Consider the following 22,514-nt stretch of genomic DNA (forward strand, 5'->3'; position numbering starts at 1 on the left):
CTCTACTGCCTCCAACCGCCTCCTCGCTGCTGCATCCACAACCCAAGCTTCACACCCATTTAAGAGTGTTGGTACTACTATACTTTCACACATTCCCTTCTTTGCCTCCATAGATAACATTTTTTGTCTCCACATATACCTCAATGCACCACTCACCTTTTTTCCCTCATCAATTCTATGATTAACCTCGTCCTTCATAAATCCATCTGCTGACACATCAACTCCCAAGTATCTGAAAACATTCACTTCTTCCATACTCCTCCTCCCCAATTTGATATCCAATTTTTCTTTATCTAAATCATTTGATACCCTCATCACCTTACTCTTTTCTATGTTCACTTTCAACTTTCTACCTTTACACACTCCCAAACTCATCCACTAACCTTTGCAATTTTTCTTTAGACTCTCTCATGAGCACAGTATCATCAGCAAAAAGCAACTGTGACAATTCCCATTTTGTATTTGATTCCCCATAATTTAATCCCACTCCTGTCCCGAACACCCTAGCATTTACTTCTTTTACAACCCTATCTATAAATATGTTAAACAACCAAGGTGACATTACACATCCCTGTCTAAGACCTGCTTTTACTGGGAAGTAGTCTCCCTTTCCTCTACACACCCTAACCTGAGCCTCACTATCCTCATAAAAACTCTTTACAACATTTAGTAACTTACCACCTATTCCATATGCATGTACTTGCAACATCTGCCACATTACTCCCCTATCCACTCTATCATATGCTTTTTCTAAATCCATAAATGCAGTAAAAACTTCCCTACCTTTATCTAAATACTGTTCACATATATGCCTCAATGTAAACACTTGATCTACACATCCCCTATCCACTCTGAAACCTCCTTGCTCATCCGCAATCCTACGTTCTGTCTTACCTCTAATTCTTTCAATTATAACCCTACCATACACTTTTCCTGGTATACTCAGTAAACTTATTCTTCTGTAATTTTTACAATCGCTTTTGTCCCCCTTCCCTTTATGTAAAGGGACTATACATACTTTCTGCCAATCCCTAGGTACCTTCCCCTCTTTCATACATTTATTAAACAAAAATACCAACCACTCCAACACTATATCCCCCCCTGCTTTTAACATTTCTGTCATGATCCCGTCAGTTCCAGCTGCTGTACCTCCTTTCATTCTACGTAATGCCTCATGCACCTCCCCCACACTCACATCCTGTTCTTTTTCACTCCTAAAAGATGGTATACCTCCCTGGACAGTGCATGAAATTACTGCTTCCCATTCTTCATCAACATTTAAAAGTTCCTCAAAATATTCTCGCCATCTACCCAAAACCTCCATCTCCCCATCTACTAACTCCCCTACTCTGTTTTTAACTGACAAATCCATTCATTCTCTAGGCTTTCTTAACTTGTTTAATTTGCTCCAAAATTTTTTCTTATTTTCATTAAAATTTCTTGACAGTGCCTCTCCCACTCTATCATCTGCTCTCCTTTTGCACTCTCTCACCACACTCTTCACCTTTCTTTTACTCTCCATATACTCTACTCTTCTTATAACACTTCTGCTTTGTAAATACCTCTCATAAGCTAACTTTTTCTCTTTTATCACACCTTTTACTTCATCATTCCACCAATCCTCATTCCTCCTGCACCCACTCTCCTATAACCACCAACTTTTGCCCCACATTCTAATACTGCATTTTTAAAACTATGCCAACCCTCTTCAACCCCCCCACTACTCATCTTTGCACTAGCCCACCTTTCTGCCAATATTTGCTTATATCTCACCCGAACTTCCTCCTCCCTTAGTTTATACACTTTCACCTCCCTCTTGCTTGTTGCCATTTTCCTCTTTTCCCATCTACCTCTTACTCTAACTGTAGCTGCAACTAAATAATGATCCGATTTATCAGTAGCCCCTCTATAAACGTGTACATCCTGGAGCCTACCCATCAACCTTTTATCCACCAATACAAAGGGGACAAAAGAGAGTGAAAAAATTATAGGGGGATAAGTTTGTTGAGTATACCTGGTAAAGTGTATGGTAGAGTTATTATTGAAAGAATTAAGAGTAAGACGGTGAATAGGATAGCAGATGAACAAGGAGGCTTTAGGAAAGGTAGGGGGTGTGTGGACCAGGTGTTTACAGTGAAACACATAAGTGAACAGTATTTAGATAAGGCTAAAGAGGTCTTTGTGGCATTTATGGATTTGGAAAAGGCGTATGACAGGGTGGATAGGGGGACAATGTGGCAGATGTTGCAGGTTTATGGTGTAGGAGGTAGGTTACTGAAAGCAGTGAAGAGTTTTTACGAGGATAGTGAGGCTCAAGTTAGAGTATGTAGGAAAGAGGGAAATTATTTCCCAGTAAAAGTAGGCCTTAGACAAGGATGTGTGATGTCACCGTGGTTGTTTAATATATTTATAGATGGGGTTGTAAGAGAAGTAAATGCGAGGGTCTTGGCAAGAGGCGTGGAGTTAAAAGATAAAAAATCACACATAAAGTGGGAGTTGTCACAGTTACTCTTTGCTGATGACACTGTGCTCTTGGGAGATTCTGAAGAGAAGTTGCAGAGATTGGTGGATGAATTTGGTAATGTATGCAAAAGAAGAAAATTAAAAGTGAATACAGGAAAGAGTAAGGTTATGAGGATAACAAAAAGATTAGGTAATGAAAGATTGGATATCAGATTGGAGGGAGAGAGTATGGAGGAGGTAAATGTATTCAGATATTTGGGAGTGGACGTGTCAGCGGATGGGTCTATGAAAGATGAGGTGAATCACAGAATTGATGAGGGGAAAAGGGTGAGTGGTGCACTTAGGAGTCTGTGGAGACAAAGAACTTTGTCCTTGGAGGCAAAGAGGGGAATGTATGAGAGTATAGTTTTACCAACGCTCTTATATGGGTGTGAAGCATGGGTGATGAATGTTGCAGCGAGGAGAAGGCTGGAGGCAGTGGAGATGTCATGTCTGAGGGCAATGTGTGGTGTGAATATAATGCAGAGAATTCGTAGTTTGGAAGTTAGGAGGAGGTGCGGGATTACCAAAACTGTTGTCCAGATTGCTGAGGAAGGGTTGTTGAGGTGGTTCGGACATGTAGAGAGAATGGAGCGAAGCAGAATAACTTCAAGTGGAAGGAAGGCGGGGTAGGGGTCGGCCTAGGAAAGGTTGGAGGGAGGGGGTAAAGGAAGTTTTGTGTGCGAGGGGCTTGGACTTCCAGCAGGCATGCGTGAGCGTGTCTGATAGGAGTGAATGGAGACAAATGGTTTTTAACCCTTTGACTGTTTTCGACGTATAAATACGTCTTACGAGCCAATGTTTCTGACGTATATATACTCAATAATTCTAGCGGCTTCAAATCAAGTGGGAGAAAGCTGGTAGGCCCACATGTGAGAGAATGGGTCTGTGTGGTCAGTGTGCACCACATAAAAAAAATCCTGCAGCACACATTGCGTAATGAGAAAAAAAAAACTCTGATCGTTTTTTTTGGAATAAAACGCTGACTTTGAGGTGTATTTTCGTATAGTATTTATCATTGTATTTGCGTTTTCATGGTCTTAGGTGATAAAATGGAAAACATATTACAGAAATAGCGATGATTTTCATTACTTTTACGATGAAAACGACCTTGAAACTAAGCTCAAAGTAGCGAAAATGTTCGATTTTTACCAATGTTGAAGAGTAAATAAATCACACCACACGTCCAATACACGTCAACTAGGGAGTCTAATATTCTTTCACTAGTGCACTGATATTATTTATACCATTTTTACAATAATGCATTCGTCTGCATAACAGTAAATTTTGTATTTTTTTGTATGAATAAAAAATCAAAATAGAAAGCAATAATAATATAAGAGGGGCCTAGAGATATGACTAATGAACAGAGCATATGTTATTTTAGTGCCACGAATGTCTACCTTGTTTATTCTGGACCCTATTTTGAAATTGGCATCTTTTTTATTTTGCGTGAAATTGGCCAAATTGCCAATTTCTGACCACCATATTGGGTAGTCCAAATTAGTAAATGGGAGGTTTCTTGTACTCAGCTGATAGATAAAATGGAGTTCTAAAGAAATAGCTATGAGTTTGGTCAACTGGAACAATGGAATTGGCTGAAAATTGGGCTCAAAGTCGGCGAAATCGCCGATACGCATATGTCGCCGAGACCGCTAACTTCGCGGGACCATAATTCCACGAGTTTTCGACCAAATTTCGAACTTTTGGTGTCATTACCATCGGGAAAAGATTCTCTATCATTTCATAAGAAAAAATAATTTTTTTTTTTTTTCAAAAATTGAGCGACATAGAATGACAGTTTCAGAGAGGGGCCTGAAACAGTCAAAGGGTTAATACTTGACGTGCTGTTGGAGTGTGAGCAAAGTAACACTTATGAAGGGGTTCAGGGAAACTGGCAGGCCGGACTTGAGTCCTGGAGATGGGAAGTACAGTGCCTGCACTCTGAAGGAGGGGTGTTAATGTTGCAGTTTAAAAACTGTAGTGTAAAGCACCCTTCTGGCAAGACAGTGATGGAGTGAATGATGGTGAAAGTTTTTCTTTTTCGGGCCACCCTGCCTTGGTGGGAATAGGCCAGTGTGATAAAAAAAAAAAATAAACATAATCTAACAAACTACCTTCGTTACGTGCTATATCATATCTTGTATATTTATTTATCCTCTTCTTCATAAAATATGTATTACTTATTACCAAACCTCTTTCTACACATAGCTCAATTAAAGGCTTCCCATTTTCATTTAACCCTGGCACCCCTACTACTCCCTCCACAACATTTTTGCCCACTTTAGCATTGAAATCCCCAACCACTTAAGGGAAATTGCAGTGCTGTGATACTAAGCATTCCAGTTTTTTAAGAATCTGCTGTACTTTATTTCTATTATGGGTGGGTTGACTATGATGACTTGTGCAGTATTTTTTACTTTTGTGCTTATTTAATATTTATGTATAGACAGAGTCGGAAGACATTAGCTGTTTTTCTTATCTTCAGGACCAGTGTATCACTCAAGAACACTACAGCACTTGCATTAACCTTTTTACTTATCATTATTCCTTTCTTTCTCAGAAATACATAGAGAATGTGAAGCAGGATACAAATGTGGGAACAAATATTCTACGTGTTTCTGCATCTGACGAAGACGCTGATAACAATGGTGCCATTATCTACAATCTGACATCAGCAGCAAATCCAGGAGACCTGGAGTACTTCGAGGTCCAGCCAGAGTCAGGATGGATCATTCTCAAGAAGCCTTTAGACGTAAGTAACAGTAATGGGGAATCTTAGATATGAAGTGAGAACTGATATACATATACTCTATAGTGATACATACCTTTGAAGAGTTTCAAGAGTTTATCTATTCTCTGAGCCCAGCCATGGGCTAGGCAGTAGGCTTTCATTACACAATAAGAGAAGTGTGTAGTAATTAAAGATATTGATGACTAAGTAAAAAAATTATTGATCATTAAATTTTAAGTGATGGAAGAATAATGATTGAGTTTTAATAATAAGTCCTAAACTTGATGATCGTGAAAATTTATAAACATAAGATGTTGATTTTTATACACAGTACTTGCATGTTTTATTTATCAGTTGTTCCTAAGGTTGAAGTTAGGTTGTTTGAATGTAGTACAGTATATGGATGTGTTGTAGATGATTGAATGTTCATGGATTTATAGATGGTTTAATTGTGTATATATTGTAGTGTTTGTTTGAATATGATTTTGGTGCAGTGTGAAATTGCAGAAATTACAAAATGATCATAATATGCTCAATGTACTTAATATGAATTTTTAATTTGATTAGAAACCAAACATTCACACTGTGGTAAGAATGCTAGGAAACGGCATGTGTTAAGTGAAATAGTTTAAAAGGTCAGTGAAACAGTGTAAAAGGTTAGGAAAGTTTGAGGAGTTAATGGAATGCACTTGGTAGTACTGCATGTGCATGAGAGAGAATTATAGGTGTAATGATGATACTGTTAATTTAAAATAAAAGACTGTCACAAGAGAGCCACAGGGGAGGTTGGATAGAAGCCTTTTGCACTGTTCCCAATGCTTCGTTAGGAGCATTTAGTATTTATTTGATCTCTGGTTTGTGATTATTTAAAAAAAAAATGGTGTACATGTTTTCATTCATTAAGTTGAGAATGAAAGTGGGATGTTAAAGGGGCAATAGTGCTTATTCACAGGGATGGGAGAAAAATGTTGAGGGGTGAGAGATGTTTTTGGGAGGTTTCATGGGATTGTTTTGGGAATTAGAGTTGAGAGAAAAATATTTTTAGGAGACTAATGCAAAAGCAGGAGACACCATGTGGATAGTGTAAGAATTATTGAAGATCTTGTGTAAATAATACTGGGAACCTGTACCTGGTTTGTGCTCTAAGACTTAGGTGATAGGCACTGCAGTTTTTAAAAGAAAAATTTAGATAAGGATCATTGTGAGGTATGATGAAATGTTGTAAGAACAGTCTACTGGAGTGTGAGTTACGTTGAAGTATTGACTGGTAAAACATTTTGAGATGCTATCAGTGGTCAGAAAAAGTTTGGCTAGTTTTTGAATGAAAGTGATGAACATGTTGGGAAGGTGTGGAAAAGTTTGAGAGGTTTGTGGTTACAGAAGACTAGGTGCAGGAGAAAAGATACTTGGAAAGATGTGTAATAAAAAAGTTTGAATGTGAAAAGCTTTTGCAATGCAAAAAAAATAGACAAGAATGACTATAGACAAAAAATGGTTAAAAAAGCATTGATAGTTGTGCAAAAGAAGAGGAAAATGATTTTATATTTATAATAAAAATGACCAAGTACCCTGTATCCAATATTATACAATATCACTCCGGAATATACAGCATTATCATCTCACACTTGCAAGTCACATTGTGTGTATGGCCATAAGCTAGCAAAAATTTGTAAGCACACTCAAAAAAGTTCTTATAAATTGTACATTGAATCACAGTGTTGGGTCAAAAAGTCAAAAGAATGCATAAAGCATTCTTTGTAAAATTGTAATATTGACACTAGGGTTGGTGCAAGGCCATGAATGGTTTGATTCTCATATGCTTAAAAAAAAAATGTGCACGTGTGCGCACACACACACGCACAAATGCATATACAACACACACACACATGCACAGCACACACAGACACACATACACAACACAGAGACATGCATGCACAACACACACACACACACACACACACAGACATGCATGCACAACACACACACACAGACATGCATGCACAACACACACACACAGACATGCATGCACAACACACACACACAGACATGCATGCACAACACACACACACAGACATGCATGCACAACACACACACACAGACATGCATGCACAACACACACACACAGACATGCATGCACAACACACACACACAGACATGCATGCACAACACACACACACAGACATGCATGCACAACACACACACACAGACATGCATGCACAACACACACACACAGACATGCATGCACAACACACACACACAGACATGCATGCACAACACACACACACAGACATGCATGCACAACACACACACACAGACATGCATGCACAACACACACACACAGACATGCATGCACAACACACACACACAGACATGCATGCACAACACACACACACACACACACACACACACACACACACACACACACACACACAACACACACACACACACACACACACACACACACACACACACAGACATGCATGCACAACACACACACACACACACACACACACACACACACAGACATGCATGCACAACACACACACACACAGACATGCATGCACAACACACACACACATGCATGCACAACACACACACACATGCATGCACAACACACACAGACATGCATGCACAACACACACACAGACATGCATGCACAACACACACAGACATGCATGCACAACACACACACAGACATGCATGCACAACACACACACAGACACACATGCACAACACACACACACACACACACACGCATGCATAACACACACACAGACACGCATACACAACACACACAGACACGCATGCACAACACACACGCATGCACAACACACACACAGACAGGCATGCACAACACACACACACACAGACACGCATGCACAACACACACACATAGACATGCATGCACAACACACACACACACACACACACACACACACACACTTGCACAACACAAATGCACATACATGGAGCTGGAAGAGAGAGGACCCAGTAGCAACCAGTGAAGAGGTAAGGCCAGGAGCTAGGACTCGACCCATGCAACCACAAATAGGTGGGTACAAATCGGTGAGTATGCGCGCACGCACACAGCACACGCGCAACACACACATGCTCACCACACACATGCTCACCACACACACGCACAATACACACACGCACAATACACACGCACAATACACACACACACAATACACATGCACAATACACACACACACAATACACATGCACAATACACACACGCACGCGCGCGATCACCACACACACACACGACACACACACACGGGGCCAGGAGCTCGGACTCGACCCCCGCAACCTCAACTAGGTGAGTACACACACACACACACACACACACACACACACACACACACACACACACACACACACACACACACACACATATATGCACAACACACATGCACAACACACACACACACACACACACACACGCACAAAACACACACGCACATGCACACGCACACACACAACACAGACACACATGCAACACGCGCTCACACACACACACACACACACACAAGATTATAAGTGAAAACCAGCATGGGTTCATGGAAGGCAAATCGTGTATCACAAACCTCCTGGAGTTTTATGACAAGGTAACAGAAGTAAGACAAGAGAGAGGGGTGGGTAGATTGCGTTTTCCTAGACTGCAGGAAGGCCTTTGACACAGTTCCCCACAAGAGATTAGTGCTGAAGCTGGAGGATCAGGCGCATGTAACGGAGGGCACTGCAATGGATAAGGGAATACCAGACAGGGAGGCAGCAACGAGTCATGGTACATGAAGAGGTATCACAGTGGGCGCCTGTGACGAGCGGGGTCCCACAGGGGTCAGTTCTAGAACCAGTGCTATTTTTGATATATGTGAATGACATGATGGAAGGAATAGACTCTGAAGTGTCCCTGTTCGAGATGATGTGAAGTTGATGAGAAGAATTAAATCGGATGAGGATGAGGCAGGACTGCAAAGAGACCTGGACAGACTGGACATGTGGTCCAGTAACTGGCTTCTCGAATTCAATCCAACCAAATGCAAAGTCATGAAGATTGGGGAGGGGCAAAGAAGACCGCAGACAGAGTATAGGCTGGGTGGACAAAGACTACAGACCTCACTCAGGGAGAAAGACCTTGGGGTGACCATAACACCGAGCACATCACCGGAGGCACACATCAACCAAATAACTGCTGCAGCATATGGGCGCCTGGCAAACCTGAGAATAGCGTTCCGATACCTTAATAAGGAATCGTTCAAGACACTGTACACTGTGTATGTTAGGCCCATACTGGAGTATGCAGCACCAGTCTGGAACCCACACCTGGTCAAGCACATCAAGAAGTTGGAGAAAGTACAAAAGTTTGCAACAAGGCTAGTCCCAGAGCTCAGGGGAATGTCGTACGAGGAAAGGTTGAGGGAAATCGGACTGACGACACTGGAGGACAGAAGGGTCAGGGGAGACATGATAACGACATACAAGATACTGCGGGGAATAGACAAGGTGGACAGAGATAGGATGTTCCAGAGAGGGGACACAGGGACAAGGGGTCACAACTGGAAGCTGAAGACTCAGACGAGTCACAGGGACGTTAGGAAGTATTTCTTCAGTCATAGAGTTGTCAGGAAGTGGAATAGCCTAGCAAGTGAAGTAGTGGAGGCAGGAACCATACATAGTTTTAAGAAGAGGTATGACAAAGCTCAGGAAGCAGAGAGGGAGAGGACCTAGTAGCAATCAGTGAAGAGGTGGGGCCAGGAGCTGAGTCTCGACCCCTGCAACCACAATTAGGTGAGTACACACGCACAACACACGCACGCACAGCACACACGCATGGACAGTACACACACACACGGACAGTACACACACACACGGACAGTACACACACACACGGACAGTACACACACACACGGACAGTACACACACACGGACAGTACACACGCACACACACAGTACACACGCACACACACATAAACACACACACATATGCACACACACACAGTACACACGCACACACACATAAACACACACACACAGTACACACACACACACACACATACACACACACACAGTACACACACACACACACACACACACAGTACACACACACACACGGACAGTACACACACACAGACAGTACACACACACACACACACAAACACACACATGGACAGTACACACACACATGGACAGTACACACACACACGGACAGTACACACACACACACACATGGACAGTACACACACACACACACACACACACACGGACAGTACACACACACACACACACACAGACAGTACACACACACACACAGACAGTACACACACACACACATGGACAGTACACACACACACGGACAGTACACACACACATGTACAAATTTCACACACACACGCACCACACACACGTACAAATTTCACACACACGCACCACACGCATGCATCACACACACACATGCATCACACACCACACACATGCATCACACACACACATATGCACCACACACACACACACATGCACCACATATGCACCACACACACACATGCACCACATATGCACCACACACACACACACATGCACCACACATGCACCACACACACACCACACACATGCGTACACACACACACACACACACACACACACACACACACACACACACACACACACATACCAGTGAAGAGGCGGGGCCAGGAGCTTGGACTCGACCCCTGCAACCTCAACTAGGTGAGTACAACTATGCGAGTACATACACACACGTGCAACACATGCACAACACATGCACCATGCACCACACACACGTGCACCACATGCACGCACCACACACATGCACCACATACATGCACCACACACACAAGCGCACCACACACACAAGCGCACCACACACACACACACACCACACATACACATGCACCACACACATTCATGCGTGCACACACATACGCATGCACAACACATGCACAATACACACACACAATGCACAACACATACACATGCACAATTCACATACACACACATGCACAATGCACATGCATGCTCACCAGACACACACACGTGCACAACACGCATATGCATAGCATGCACACACACATACAAGCACAGCATATGAAAATATATTGCCATAATAGCAGTTAACTCAAGAAATGCTTAAGTGTTTCTTGCCTGCTTATATACAGGTGTCTGTTGTGTTTTATTTTTTCAATGTTGCTCATTTCCTGTCCTGCATTTTATAATAATTTCTTCCCTTATACAGTACTGTTTTGATGGTGAATAGTGAGTCAATGGAGGTTGGTCTGTACGAGTACTGTGTTTCATGACAAAATGCTAAAAAGTTATGAATATACAATATCTTCATTTTTTAGAAAAATACAATTCTCAACTGTTGCTTAGATTAGATTTAAAATTATATTTAAAATAATCCAATAGTCCTGATATTCCTTGGAAATTTTCAGCAAAATTGGTCGGTCAATGAAGCAGGGAACAACAGCCTTAAGAATGTAAATGTGGATATACTGGATAATGAGGTAGACATATTAGAAAGATGGAGAGAATATTTTTATGAAATTGTTGAATGTTGATTATGAAATGGAGGCTGAAATTTTTTCTTTGAAACAGTGAGGAATGAGTAGTTTCTGAATGAGGAATAATCTGGAAGTGAATGAAAGAAGAAAGAAGGTTGAATGTGGGAAATAAGGCAAGAGTACATGTAGTGTTAAAATGGGTCTTTCAGTTGTACATTTCCTTCCTCAAAGATTGCAAGGTACCAGGTGATTGGCTGAGAATGTGTGCCTCATATATACAAATGAATCAAAGAGAGACAGAGATTTAGATTTTTTTTTTTCTCAACATGTTGATTGTCTCCCACCGAGGCAGGGTGACCCAAAAAGAAAGAAAATTCCCAAAAAGAAAATACTTTCATTATCATTCAACACTTTCATCTCATTCATACATAATCACTGTCTTTGCAGAGGCACTCAGATATGACAGTTTTAAAGTCAACCTCCTAACTGCAAATATCCCAAACCCCTCCTTTAAAGTGCAGGCATTGTATTTCCCATTTCCAGGACTCAAGTCCAGCTAACCGGTTTCCCTGAATCCCTTCACAAACTATTACCCTGCTCACACTCCAACAGCTCGTCTGGTTTCGAAAACCATTCATCTCTGTTCACTCCTATCTAACACATTCACACATGCTTGCTGGAAGTCCAAGCCCCTCACCCAGAAAACCTCCTTTGTCCCCTCCCTCCAACCTTTTCGAGGATGACCCCTACCCTACCTTCCTTTCCCTACATATTTTTATGCTCTCCAAGTCACTCTACTTTGATCCATTCTCTCTAAGTGACCAAACCACCTCAACAACCCCTCTTCAACCCTCTGACTAATACTTTTAGTAACTCCACACCTCCTCCTAATTTCCATACTCTGCATTTTCTGCATAATATTTACACCACACATTGCCCTTAGACAGGACATCTCTACTGCCTCCAGCCGCCTCCTTGCTGGAGCATTTGCAACCCAAGCTTTACACCCATATAAGAGTGTTGGTACCACTATACTTTCGTACATTCCCTTCTTTGCCTCCATGGTTAACTTCATCCTTCATAAACCCATCCACTGACAAGTCAACTCCCATATAGATGTACAGTGGCCCCTCAATAATCGTCTGGCCTGAAAGTCGTCCATTTCGGAAATAGTCCTGTTATTTCGTCTAAACATTGGCTTGCAAATGGTCCGTTAACTCGCCAATAGTCCTTCGTCCGGGACGCGTACTCACGCTCTGGGCCACTAGTGCCAAGCCTTTGGTAAAGGTGAGAAACACGATTGAATTTAAGAAAAACATCATTGAACAATATGAAAGTGGCGTACGTGTAGGCGAACTGGCCAGGATATATAACAAATCCCGTACAACCATATCTTCCATCATAGCCAAGAAAAAGGAAATCAAGGACACTGTTGTTGCAAAGGGGGTAAATATGCTGACAAAAATGAGATCACCAGTACTCGAAGATGTTGAGAAGTTATTATTGGTGTGGATAAACGAGAAACAATTAGCAGGAGATAGTCTTATGACGTCGCTTATTTGTGAAAAGGCTAGGCAGTTGCATGACGATTTGGTAAAGAAATTGCCTGCAACTAGTGGTGATGTGAGTGAATTTAAGGCCAGCAAAGGCTGGTTTGAGAGATTTATGAAGCGTACTGGCATACACAGTGTGGTAAGGCATGGTGAGGCTGCCAGTTCTGACAACAAAGCGGCTGAAAAATATGTGCAGGAATTCAAGGAGTACATAAACAGTGAAGGACTGAAACCTGAACAAGTGTTCAATTGTGACGAAACAGGCCTCTTTTGGAAGAAAATGCCAAAGAGGACCTACATTACTCGGGAAGAAAAGGCACTGCCAGGACACAAGCCTATGAAAGACAGGCTGACGCTCATGTTCTGTGCTAATGCTAGTGGGGATTTCAAAGTGAAGCCGTTACTAGTGTACCATTCTGAAAATCCCAGAGTGTTTAAGAAAAACAGTGTTATGAAGAGTAAATTGTGTGTGTTTTGGAGATCTAATAATAAGGCATGGGTCACGAGGGAAATTTTCGTCGAGTGGTTCAATGAAGTGTTTGGCCCTAGTGTGAAGAATTACCTCCTGGAAAAGAAATTGGATCTCAAGTGCCTCCTAGTAATGGACAATGCACCTGCTCATCCTCCAAACTTGGATGACCTAATTCTGAAGGAGTTTGGGTTTATCACAGTAAAGTTCTTGCCCCCGAATACCACTCCTCTCCTCCAGCCCATGGACCAGCAAGTCATTTCAAACTTTAAAAAACTCTACACCAAAGCAATGTTTGAAAGGTGCTTTAATGTGACCTCAGACACTCACTTGACCCTAAGAGATTTTTGGAAAGAACACTTCAATATTCTCCATTGCATAAGCCTTATAGGTAAGGCTTGGGAGGGAGTGACTACCAGGACTTAGAACTCTGCTTGGAGAAAATTGTGGCCAAATTGTGTCCACAAGAGGGATTTTGAAGGGTTTGAGGCAGCCCCTGATGAGCCTATGTCAGTTGTGAACTCTATTGTCGCACTGGGGAGTTCCATGGGGTTGGATGTGAGTTTGGAGGATGTGGAAGAGTTGGTGGAGGACCACAGTGAAGAGCTAACCACTGAGGAGCTGCAAGAGCTTCAGCAGGAAGAGCAACAGATCGCAGCTCAGAATCTTGCTGCAGAGGAGGAGGAAGAGAGATGGAAGAAGGTGCCTTCTTCAGAAATTAAGGAGATTTTTTGAAATGTGAGGTAGGATGGAAAGATTTATGGAGAAACATCACCCTGAGAAGGATGTTGCAAGCCATGTCGGCAACTTGTACAGTGACAGAGTCTTGGCCCATTTTGGGGAAGTTTTAAAGAGATGCCAGAAACAGAGCTCTCTGGACAGTTTTTTTGCGAGACAGGGCTACAGTGACTCTTAAGGTGGTCCTAGTGGCATTAAGAAGCAGAGAAGAGAAGTAACCCCAGAAAAGCAATTGGTACCTGAGGTGTTGATGGAAGGGGATTCCCCTTCCAAGCAGTAAATAATCCAATCTGTCTCCTTCTCCAGTCTTCCATACACTAAGAAGAATCGCCAATAAAGGTAAGTGTTATTCTGTTAATATTTCATTCATCATGTGCCATTGTATTGTTTATGTACTACATCTGTATTTCATGTAAAAAAATTTTTGTTTTAATACTTCTGGGTGTCAGGAACGGATTAACCCTTTCAGGGTCCAAGGCCCAAATCTGGAGTCACGCACCAGTGTCCAAGAATTTAAAAAAAAAATTTGTTATTTTTTCTTTTGAAATCGTAGAGAATCTTTTTGTGAAGGTAATAAAACAAAAAGTACGAAATTTGGTGGAAAATTGACGAAATTATGCTCTCGCGAATTTTGATGTGTCAGCGACATTTACGAATCGGCGATTTTGCCGACTTTGACTCCCATTTTAGGCCAATTACATTATTCCAATCAACCAAATTCTTAGCTATTTCACTAGTATTACTTCTATTCTATCGATTGAGCACAAGAAATCGCCAAGTCAACTGTTTCAACTACAAAATAAAGTGATCGGAAATTGTTAATTTGGCCAATTTAACACAAAGTTCAAAATATTCCAATTTCAAAATAGGGTCCAGAATAAACAATGTAGGCATTCCTGGCACTAAACTAACGTTTCCTCTGTTCATTAGTTATGTTTTGAGGCTTTACAAATAAATTCCATTTTGATTTTTTATTCACATAATGAATTTTTATTCACACCAAAAAAATAGAAGATTTACTGTTATGCAATACTGTATTAATTGTATAAATATCATCACCATATTTGTGAATGTATATTAGACCCACCAGCTGACGTGTATTAGACGTGTGAGGTCGTTTGTTTACTCTTGAATGTCGGCAAAAATTTAACATTTCCGCTACTTTGAGCTCAGTTTCAAGCCATTTCCAGTGCTAAAACCAATCAAAATCATCTCTATTTCTGTAATATGTCTTCCATTCTATCAAATGAGACCAAGAAATCGCAAATACAACTATAAAAAACATACGAAAAAACACTGCAAAGTTGCTGTTTTAATCGAAAAATCATGATTTAAGTTTTTTTCTCTCATTATACACAGTGTGCTGCAGGATCTGTTTTATGTGGTGCACACATACCACATAGATGTATTCTCTCATATCTAGGCCCAAATGTACCACTCACAGTTTATCAGAGTGAGCTGAGCTCATGGCGTAGATCTACGGTTTGGACCCTGAACGTAAAGCCGTAGATCTACGGGATGGACCCTGAAAGGGTTAATTGCATTTACATTATTTCGTATGGGGAAAATTTATTCCTAAAATCAGCTATTTCGATAATAGTCCCACTTCCAGGAACGGATTATGGACGATAATTGAGGGACCACTGTATCTGAAAACATTCACTTCTTCCATACTTCCTCTGTCCAGTGTGATATCCCATTTTTCTTATCTAAATCATTTGATACCCTCATCATTTTACTCTTATCTATGTTCACTTTCAAATTTCTACCTTTACACACATTCTCAAACTCATCCACTAACCTTTGCAATTTTTCTTTAGAATCTCCCATAAGCACAGTATCATCAGCAAAAATTAACTGTGTCAATTCCCATTTTGAATTTGATTCCCCATAATTTAATCCCACCCCTCTCCTGAACACCCTAGCATTTATTTCTTTTACAACCCCATCTATAAATATATTAAACAACCATGGTGACATTACACATCCCTTTCTAAGACCTACTTTTACCGGGAATTAATCTCCCTCTCTTCTACACACCCTAGCCTGAGCCTCACTATCCTCGTAAAAACTCTCTACAGCATTTAGTAACTTACTACCTATTCCATATACTTGCAACATCTGCCACATTGCTCCCATATCCACTCTATCATATGCCTTTTTCTAAATCTATAAATGCAATGAAAACTTCTGTACTTTTATCTAAATACAGTAGGGCCCTGCTTTACTGCATTGTGCTTTACAACATTCCACTAATACAGATATTTCAAATTATCAAAACTTGCTATATGGCTCCCCTCACCTGACTTTCTAATACGGTCACTGCGCCCCACCCAGCTTGTTTACATTCTCCGTGAGCTTCGTAAGCACCACGTCTCTCCATTATGTCTGGAAACTTCAAAATTTTGAGTGTTTTTAAGAGTTATTTCATATTTTATATATACTCTGATAATTATACTTATGTATACCTTTACCTAAATAAACTTACACACTGTGCTGGTATGCAGGTACACATTAAAATAAGTAAGAGTATCTTATGTCTCGAGATGCCATATTAGTAATGATGATAATCACCGAGTCTCATTAAATGTCGTATATTACGTTAATATACAGCAGGGCCCCGCTTTATGGCGTTTCACTTTACGGCGTTCCGCTAATACGGTCATTTCAAATTATGACCAAAACTCGCTATACGGCTCCCCCCACCTGACTTTCTAATACGGTCACCGCGCCCCACCCTGTTTGTTTACATTCTTCGTGAGCTCAGTAAGCACTAAGTCTCTCCATTTTGTCTGGAAACTCCAAAATTTCAAATGTTTTTAAAAGTTATTTCATATTTTATATATACTCTGATAATTATACTTATGTATACCTGTACTTAAATAAACTTACATACTGTGCTGGCATGCAGATACACATTAAAATCAGTAAGAGTGTCTTATGTCTCCAAACGTCATATTAGTAATGATAATAATCATCGAGTCTCATTTAAATGTCGTATATTACGTTAAATACACATTTTCATTAATCCATCTATGATATTTTTTCAAAGTTATATAATAAACACGATACATAACATAAAAAGATGATAAATACACCCCACAATAGAATAAATAAACATAAACATGAGATGTGGTAGCAGACGACTTGCACAAGTGACGTCATATTAGAAATAATAATAATAATAATAATCACCGAGTCTCATTAAATGTTGTATATTACGTTAATATACACATTTTCATTAATCCATCCATGATATTTTTTTCAAAATTATATAATAAACACGATACATAACATAAAAAGATGTTAAATACACCCCACAATAGAATAAATAAACATAAATATGAGATGTGGTAGCCAGATAACTTATACAAGTGACGCCAAGAATAACATTTTCTCTAATCTAACATAAGAGAAAATGTGTTACTGGGGATAACTGTAGAAAATTATTCCTTTCGTATGTATGTAAGTAAGTTTATTCAGGTATACACAAATACAGTTAAATAGATTATCATACATAACATATATGTAGAGAACCTAGGATAACCCAAAAAAGTCAGTGACTTATTTCCATTGCCTTCACTCAGAGCATCATTTCTTCTCAAAATGATGTTACATGAGAATGGGAGTGTTCTTCTTTATTTATTCTACCGTATCAATGTAGAGACAACCTGTACACAATGTAACTTGTACACAAACCAGACGTGTACACTTTGTTTACCAAACGTACCTTCGCCTGGTTTGTTTACATAACTCTGCGCCTGTACTCTCTCATGCACTCATTCTTTCTCTCTCTCATTTATTCATTTTATCTCATTTACTTACTCCTGACCCTACATTAAGACTACAAATATTTTAAAGTAAGTAATGAGTGAACTGTATATACATTTTATCGCTCTGGGATGCTTAAATGTAATAGAATATTATGTGTAGGTGGGTTGGCCTGGTATGGTAGCCCGGCTAACTACCATACATACCACACTTGATTTTTTACAATAAATACTACTTGTCTCACCCTATATTTTAAGGTAAGTAATGAGTGAACTGTATATACATTTTATTGCTCTGGGATGCTTAAATATCATAGAATTGTATGTGTGGGTGGGTTGGCCTTGTATGGTAGCCTGGCTGACTACCATACATACCACACTTGATTTCTTACAATAAATAATACTTGTCTCACCCTAGATTAAGACTATAAATATTTTAAGGTAAGTAATGAGTGCACTATGTGTGTATTGTACTTTTTTATTGTTTTTTGATGCCTGGTTCTATTGCTAACTTAATATATGTTAGTGTAAACTTGTTATCTAGTGTTTGTATGCATTTGTAAGTGGAAAAAAAGGGTGTTCCACTTTATGGCGGTTTCCGCTTTACGGCGGTAGCCTGGAACCTAACCAGCCGTATAAGTGGGGCCCTACTGTACACATTTTCATTAATCGATGTATGATATTTTTTCAAAATTACATAATAAACACTATACATAACATATAAAGATGATAAATACACCCAGTAGAATAAATAAACATAAATATGAGATGTGGTAGGAAAACGACTTGTGCAAGTGACAGCAAGAATAATGTTTGCTTTAGTCCAACATAAGAGAAAATGTGTTGATAAATTAGACACATATGCAACTCTTGGGTATCTTTATTGAGGAAACTTTTTGCCACACAGTGGCTTCATCAGTCCATACAAAGGAGAATCTTGAAGAACAGGAGGAGAATGAGGTAATCAGTCCCTCAACCTTGAGTCGATGTGGTCAGTCCATCAATCTTGAATAGAATACGGCACTATGCCGTATTCTATTCAAGATTGATGGACTGACCACATCGACTCAAGGTTGAGGGACTGATTACCTCATTCTCCTCCTGTTCTTCAAGATTCTCCTTTATATGGACTGATGAAGCCACTGTGTGGTGAAACGTTTCCTCAATAAAGATACCCAAGAGTTGCATATGTCTAATTTATCAACATGTCGGTTCTCTGAACCATTCATCTACAGAAAATGTGTTACTGGGGGTAACTGTAGAAAATTATTCCTTTCATATACTTTCACTCAGAGCATCATTTCTTCTAAAAATGGTGTTACTTGAGAATGGGAGTGTTCCTCTTTATTTATTCTACCTTATCGACGTAGAGACAACTTGTACACAATGTAACTTGTACATGAACCAGGCGTGTTTGCCTGGTTTGTTTACAAAACTGGCGTTCGCCTCGTTTGTTTACGTAACTCCACGAGTGTCCTCTCTCACATACTCATTCTCTCTCCTCTCTCTCTCTCCTCTCTCTCTCTCTCCTCTCTCTCTCCTCTCTCTCTCTCTCTCTCCTCTCTCTCTCCTCTCTCTCTCTCTCCTCTCTCTCTCTCTCTCCTCTCTCTCTCTCTCCTCTCTCTCTATCTCCTCCCTCTCTCTCCTCTCCTCTCCTCTCTCCTCTCTCTCTCTCCTCCTCCTCTCTCTCCTCTCTCTCTCTCTCTCTCTCTCTCTCTCTCTCTCTCTCTCTCTCTCTCTCTCTCTCTCTCTCTCTCTCTCTCTCTCTCTCTCTCTCTCTCTCTCTCTCTCTCTCTCTCTCTCTCTCTCTTCTCTCTCTCTCTCTCTCAACTCTCTCTCTCTCCTCTCTCTCTCTCTCTCTACACAGGGTTTGACAAGGTTAAGGATCCCTAGCTTTATTGACAGCTATATTACAGGTTAAAGATTCCTAACTTTATTGGCAAGCTAAGAGCTGTTACCTACATCAGCTCATTTGAAAGCATTTTTATTGTTATGAGACATACAAGTACGGGACAGGATGAAGTTGGAGCCATCTGTGGGCCAGCATTTTCATTTGATCAACTCACTTTATCTCGTTGACATCATTATGCTGTACGAATGTGTTCCATACTCGAGTCATCCTGGGTATGTATGATCTCAGATGGAGTGATGTTCTGGAGAAGGGTACAGCCAGAGTGAAGTTGCTGCTTTCTGCCCGTCTTGTGGCATAAAAGCTTGTTTCACGCTGTCCTCGAAGTGGATCCAAGTGTGGTATTTTGACAATATTGGCCTTGTACATAACAGTAAGGCCACCCACATCCCTCCTATGTTGAAGGCTCTGCTGAAATGACAGATCTATCCAGGATGGGTCCAGGCGAGAGATGAGACGTCTTGCTCTGTTCTCTACTCTGTTCTCTCTCTCTCTCTCATTCATTTCATTTCATTTACTCACCTCTGACCCTACATTAAGACTACAAATATTTTATGGTAAGTAATGAGTGAACTCTATATGCATTTTATCACTTTGGGATGCTTAAATGTCAAAGAATATTATGTATGGGTGGGGTGGCCTGGTATGTAGCCTTACCACACTTGATTTCTTACAATAAATACTACTCATCTCACCCTAGATTAAGGCTACAAATATTTTAAGGTAAATAATGAGTATACTGTATGTGTATTTTACTTTTCTATTGCTTTTTTAATGCCTAGTTCTATTGCTAACTTAATATATGTTAGTGTAACCTTGTCTAGTATTTATATGTATTTATAAGTGGAAAAAAAGGTGTTCCATTTTACGGTGATTTCCGCTTTACGGCGGTAGCCTGGAACTTAACCTGCCATATAAGTGGGGCCCTACTGTACTGTTCACATACATGCTTCATTGTAAACACGTGATCCACACATCCCCTGGCCACTCTAAAGCCTCCTTGCTCATCTGCAATCCTGCTCTCTGTCTTACCTCTAATTCTTTCAAGAATAACCCTACCATACTCAATAAACTTATTCCCTATAATTTTTACAATCTCTCTTGTCCCCCTTCCCTTTATATGAAGGAAGTATTCATGCTCTCTGCTAATCCCTAGATACCTTCCCCTCTTCATACATTTCTTAAACAAAATTACCAACCCCTCCAACACTATATCCCCCCTGCTTTTAACATTTCTGTCATGATCCCGTCAGTTCCAGCTGCTTTACCCCCTGTCTTTCTACATAATGCCTCCCCCTCCTGCTCTTCTTCACTCCTAAAAGATGTTATACCTCGCTGGCCAGTGCATGAAATTACCGCCTCCCTTCATCGACATTTAAAAGTTTCTGAAAATATTCCCGCCATCTACCCAATACCTCCAGCTCCCCTTCTGCTAAATCCCCTACTCTGTTTTTAACTGACAAATCCATTCGTTCTGTAGGCTTTAACTTGTTTATCTCACTCCAAATTTTTTTCTTATTTTCAGCAAAATTTCTTGACAGTGCCTCTTCCACTCCATCATCTGTCTGCTCTCCTCTTGCACTTCTCACCACTCTCTTCACCTTTCTTTTACTCTCCATATACTCTGCTCTTATAACATTTCTGCTTTGTTAAAACCTCTCATAAGCTACCTTTTCTCTTTCATCACCCCCTTTACTTCATCATTCCACCAATCATTCCTCTTTCCTCCTGCACCCACCTTCCTGTGGCCACAAACTTCTGGCCCACCTTCTAATACTGCATTTTTAAAACTATTCCAAACCTCTTCAACCCCCCTCTCTACTCATTCTTGCACTAGCCGACCTTTCTGCCAGTAGTTGGTTATATCTCACCCTAACTTCTTCATCCCTTAGTTTATACACTTTCACCTCTCTCGTACTTGTTGCCATTTTTCTTTTGTCCCATCTACCTCTTACTGTAACTGTAGCTACAACTAAATAATGATCCAATATATCCATTGCCCCTCTATAAACATGTACATCCTGAAGCCTACCCATCAACTTTTTATCCACCAATACTTAATCTAACAAACTACTTTCATTATGTGCTGTATCATACCTTGTATACTTATTTATCCCCTTTTTCATTAAATATGTAGTACTTATTACCAAACCTCTTTCTACACATAGCTCAATTAAAGGCTCCCCATTTTCATTTACCCCTGGCACCCCAAATTTACCTACTACTATCTCCACAGCATTTGTACCCACTTTAACATTGAAATCCCCAACCACCAGTACTCTCACACTTGGTTCAAAACTCCCCACGTACTCGCTCAA

At 40.5% G+C, this 22,514-nt stretch overlaps 1 protein-coding gene across 5 annotated transcripts in view; it reads left to right on the forward strand.

Annotated features, from left to right (window-relative positions):
• Positions 1 to 22,514, forward strand: part of LOC128696198 (neural-cadherin-like) — a 703,451-nt gene that overhangs the window by 674,596 nt on the left and 6,341 nt on the right. For 3 of the 5 annotated variants that reach the window (XM_070094825.1, XM_070094826.1, XM_070094829.1), the window contains exons 10-11: positions 5,066 to 5,257; positions 11,689 to 11,760. In XM_070094825.1, coding sequence (XP_069950926.1) covers positions 5,066 to 5,257; positions 11,689 to 11,760 — 264 coding nt within the window. The remainder of the gene's footprint in view (positions 1 to 5,065; positions 5,258 to 11,688; positions 11,761 to 22,514) is intronic. The other 2 variants (XM_070094828.1, XM_070094827.1) reach the window with 1 other exon arrangement.

This window comes from Cherax quadricarinatus, chromosome 48 (assembly GCF_038502225.1).
Source record: "Cherax quadricarinatus isolate ZL_2023a chromosome 48, ASM3850222v1, whole genome shotgun sequence".
Classification (NCBI taxonomy): domain Eukaryota; kingdom Metazoa; phylum Arthropoda; class Malacostraca; order Decapoda; family Parastacidae; genus Cherax; species Cherax quadricarinatus.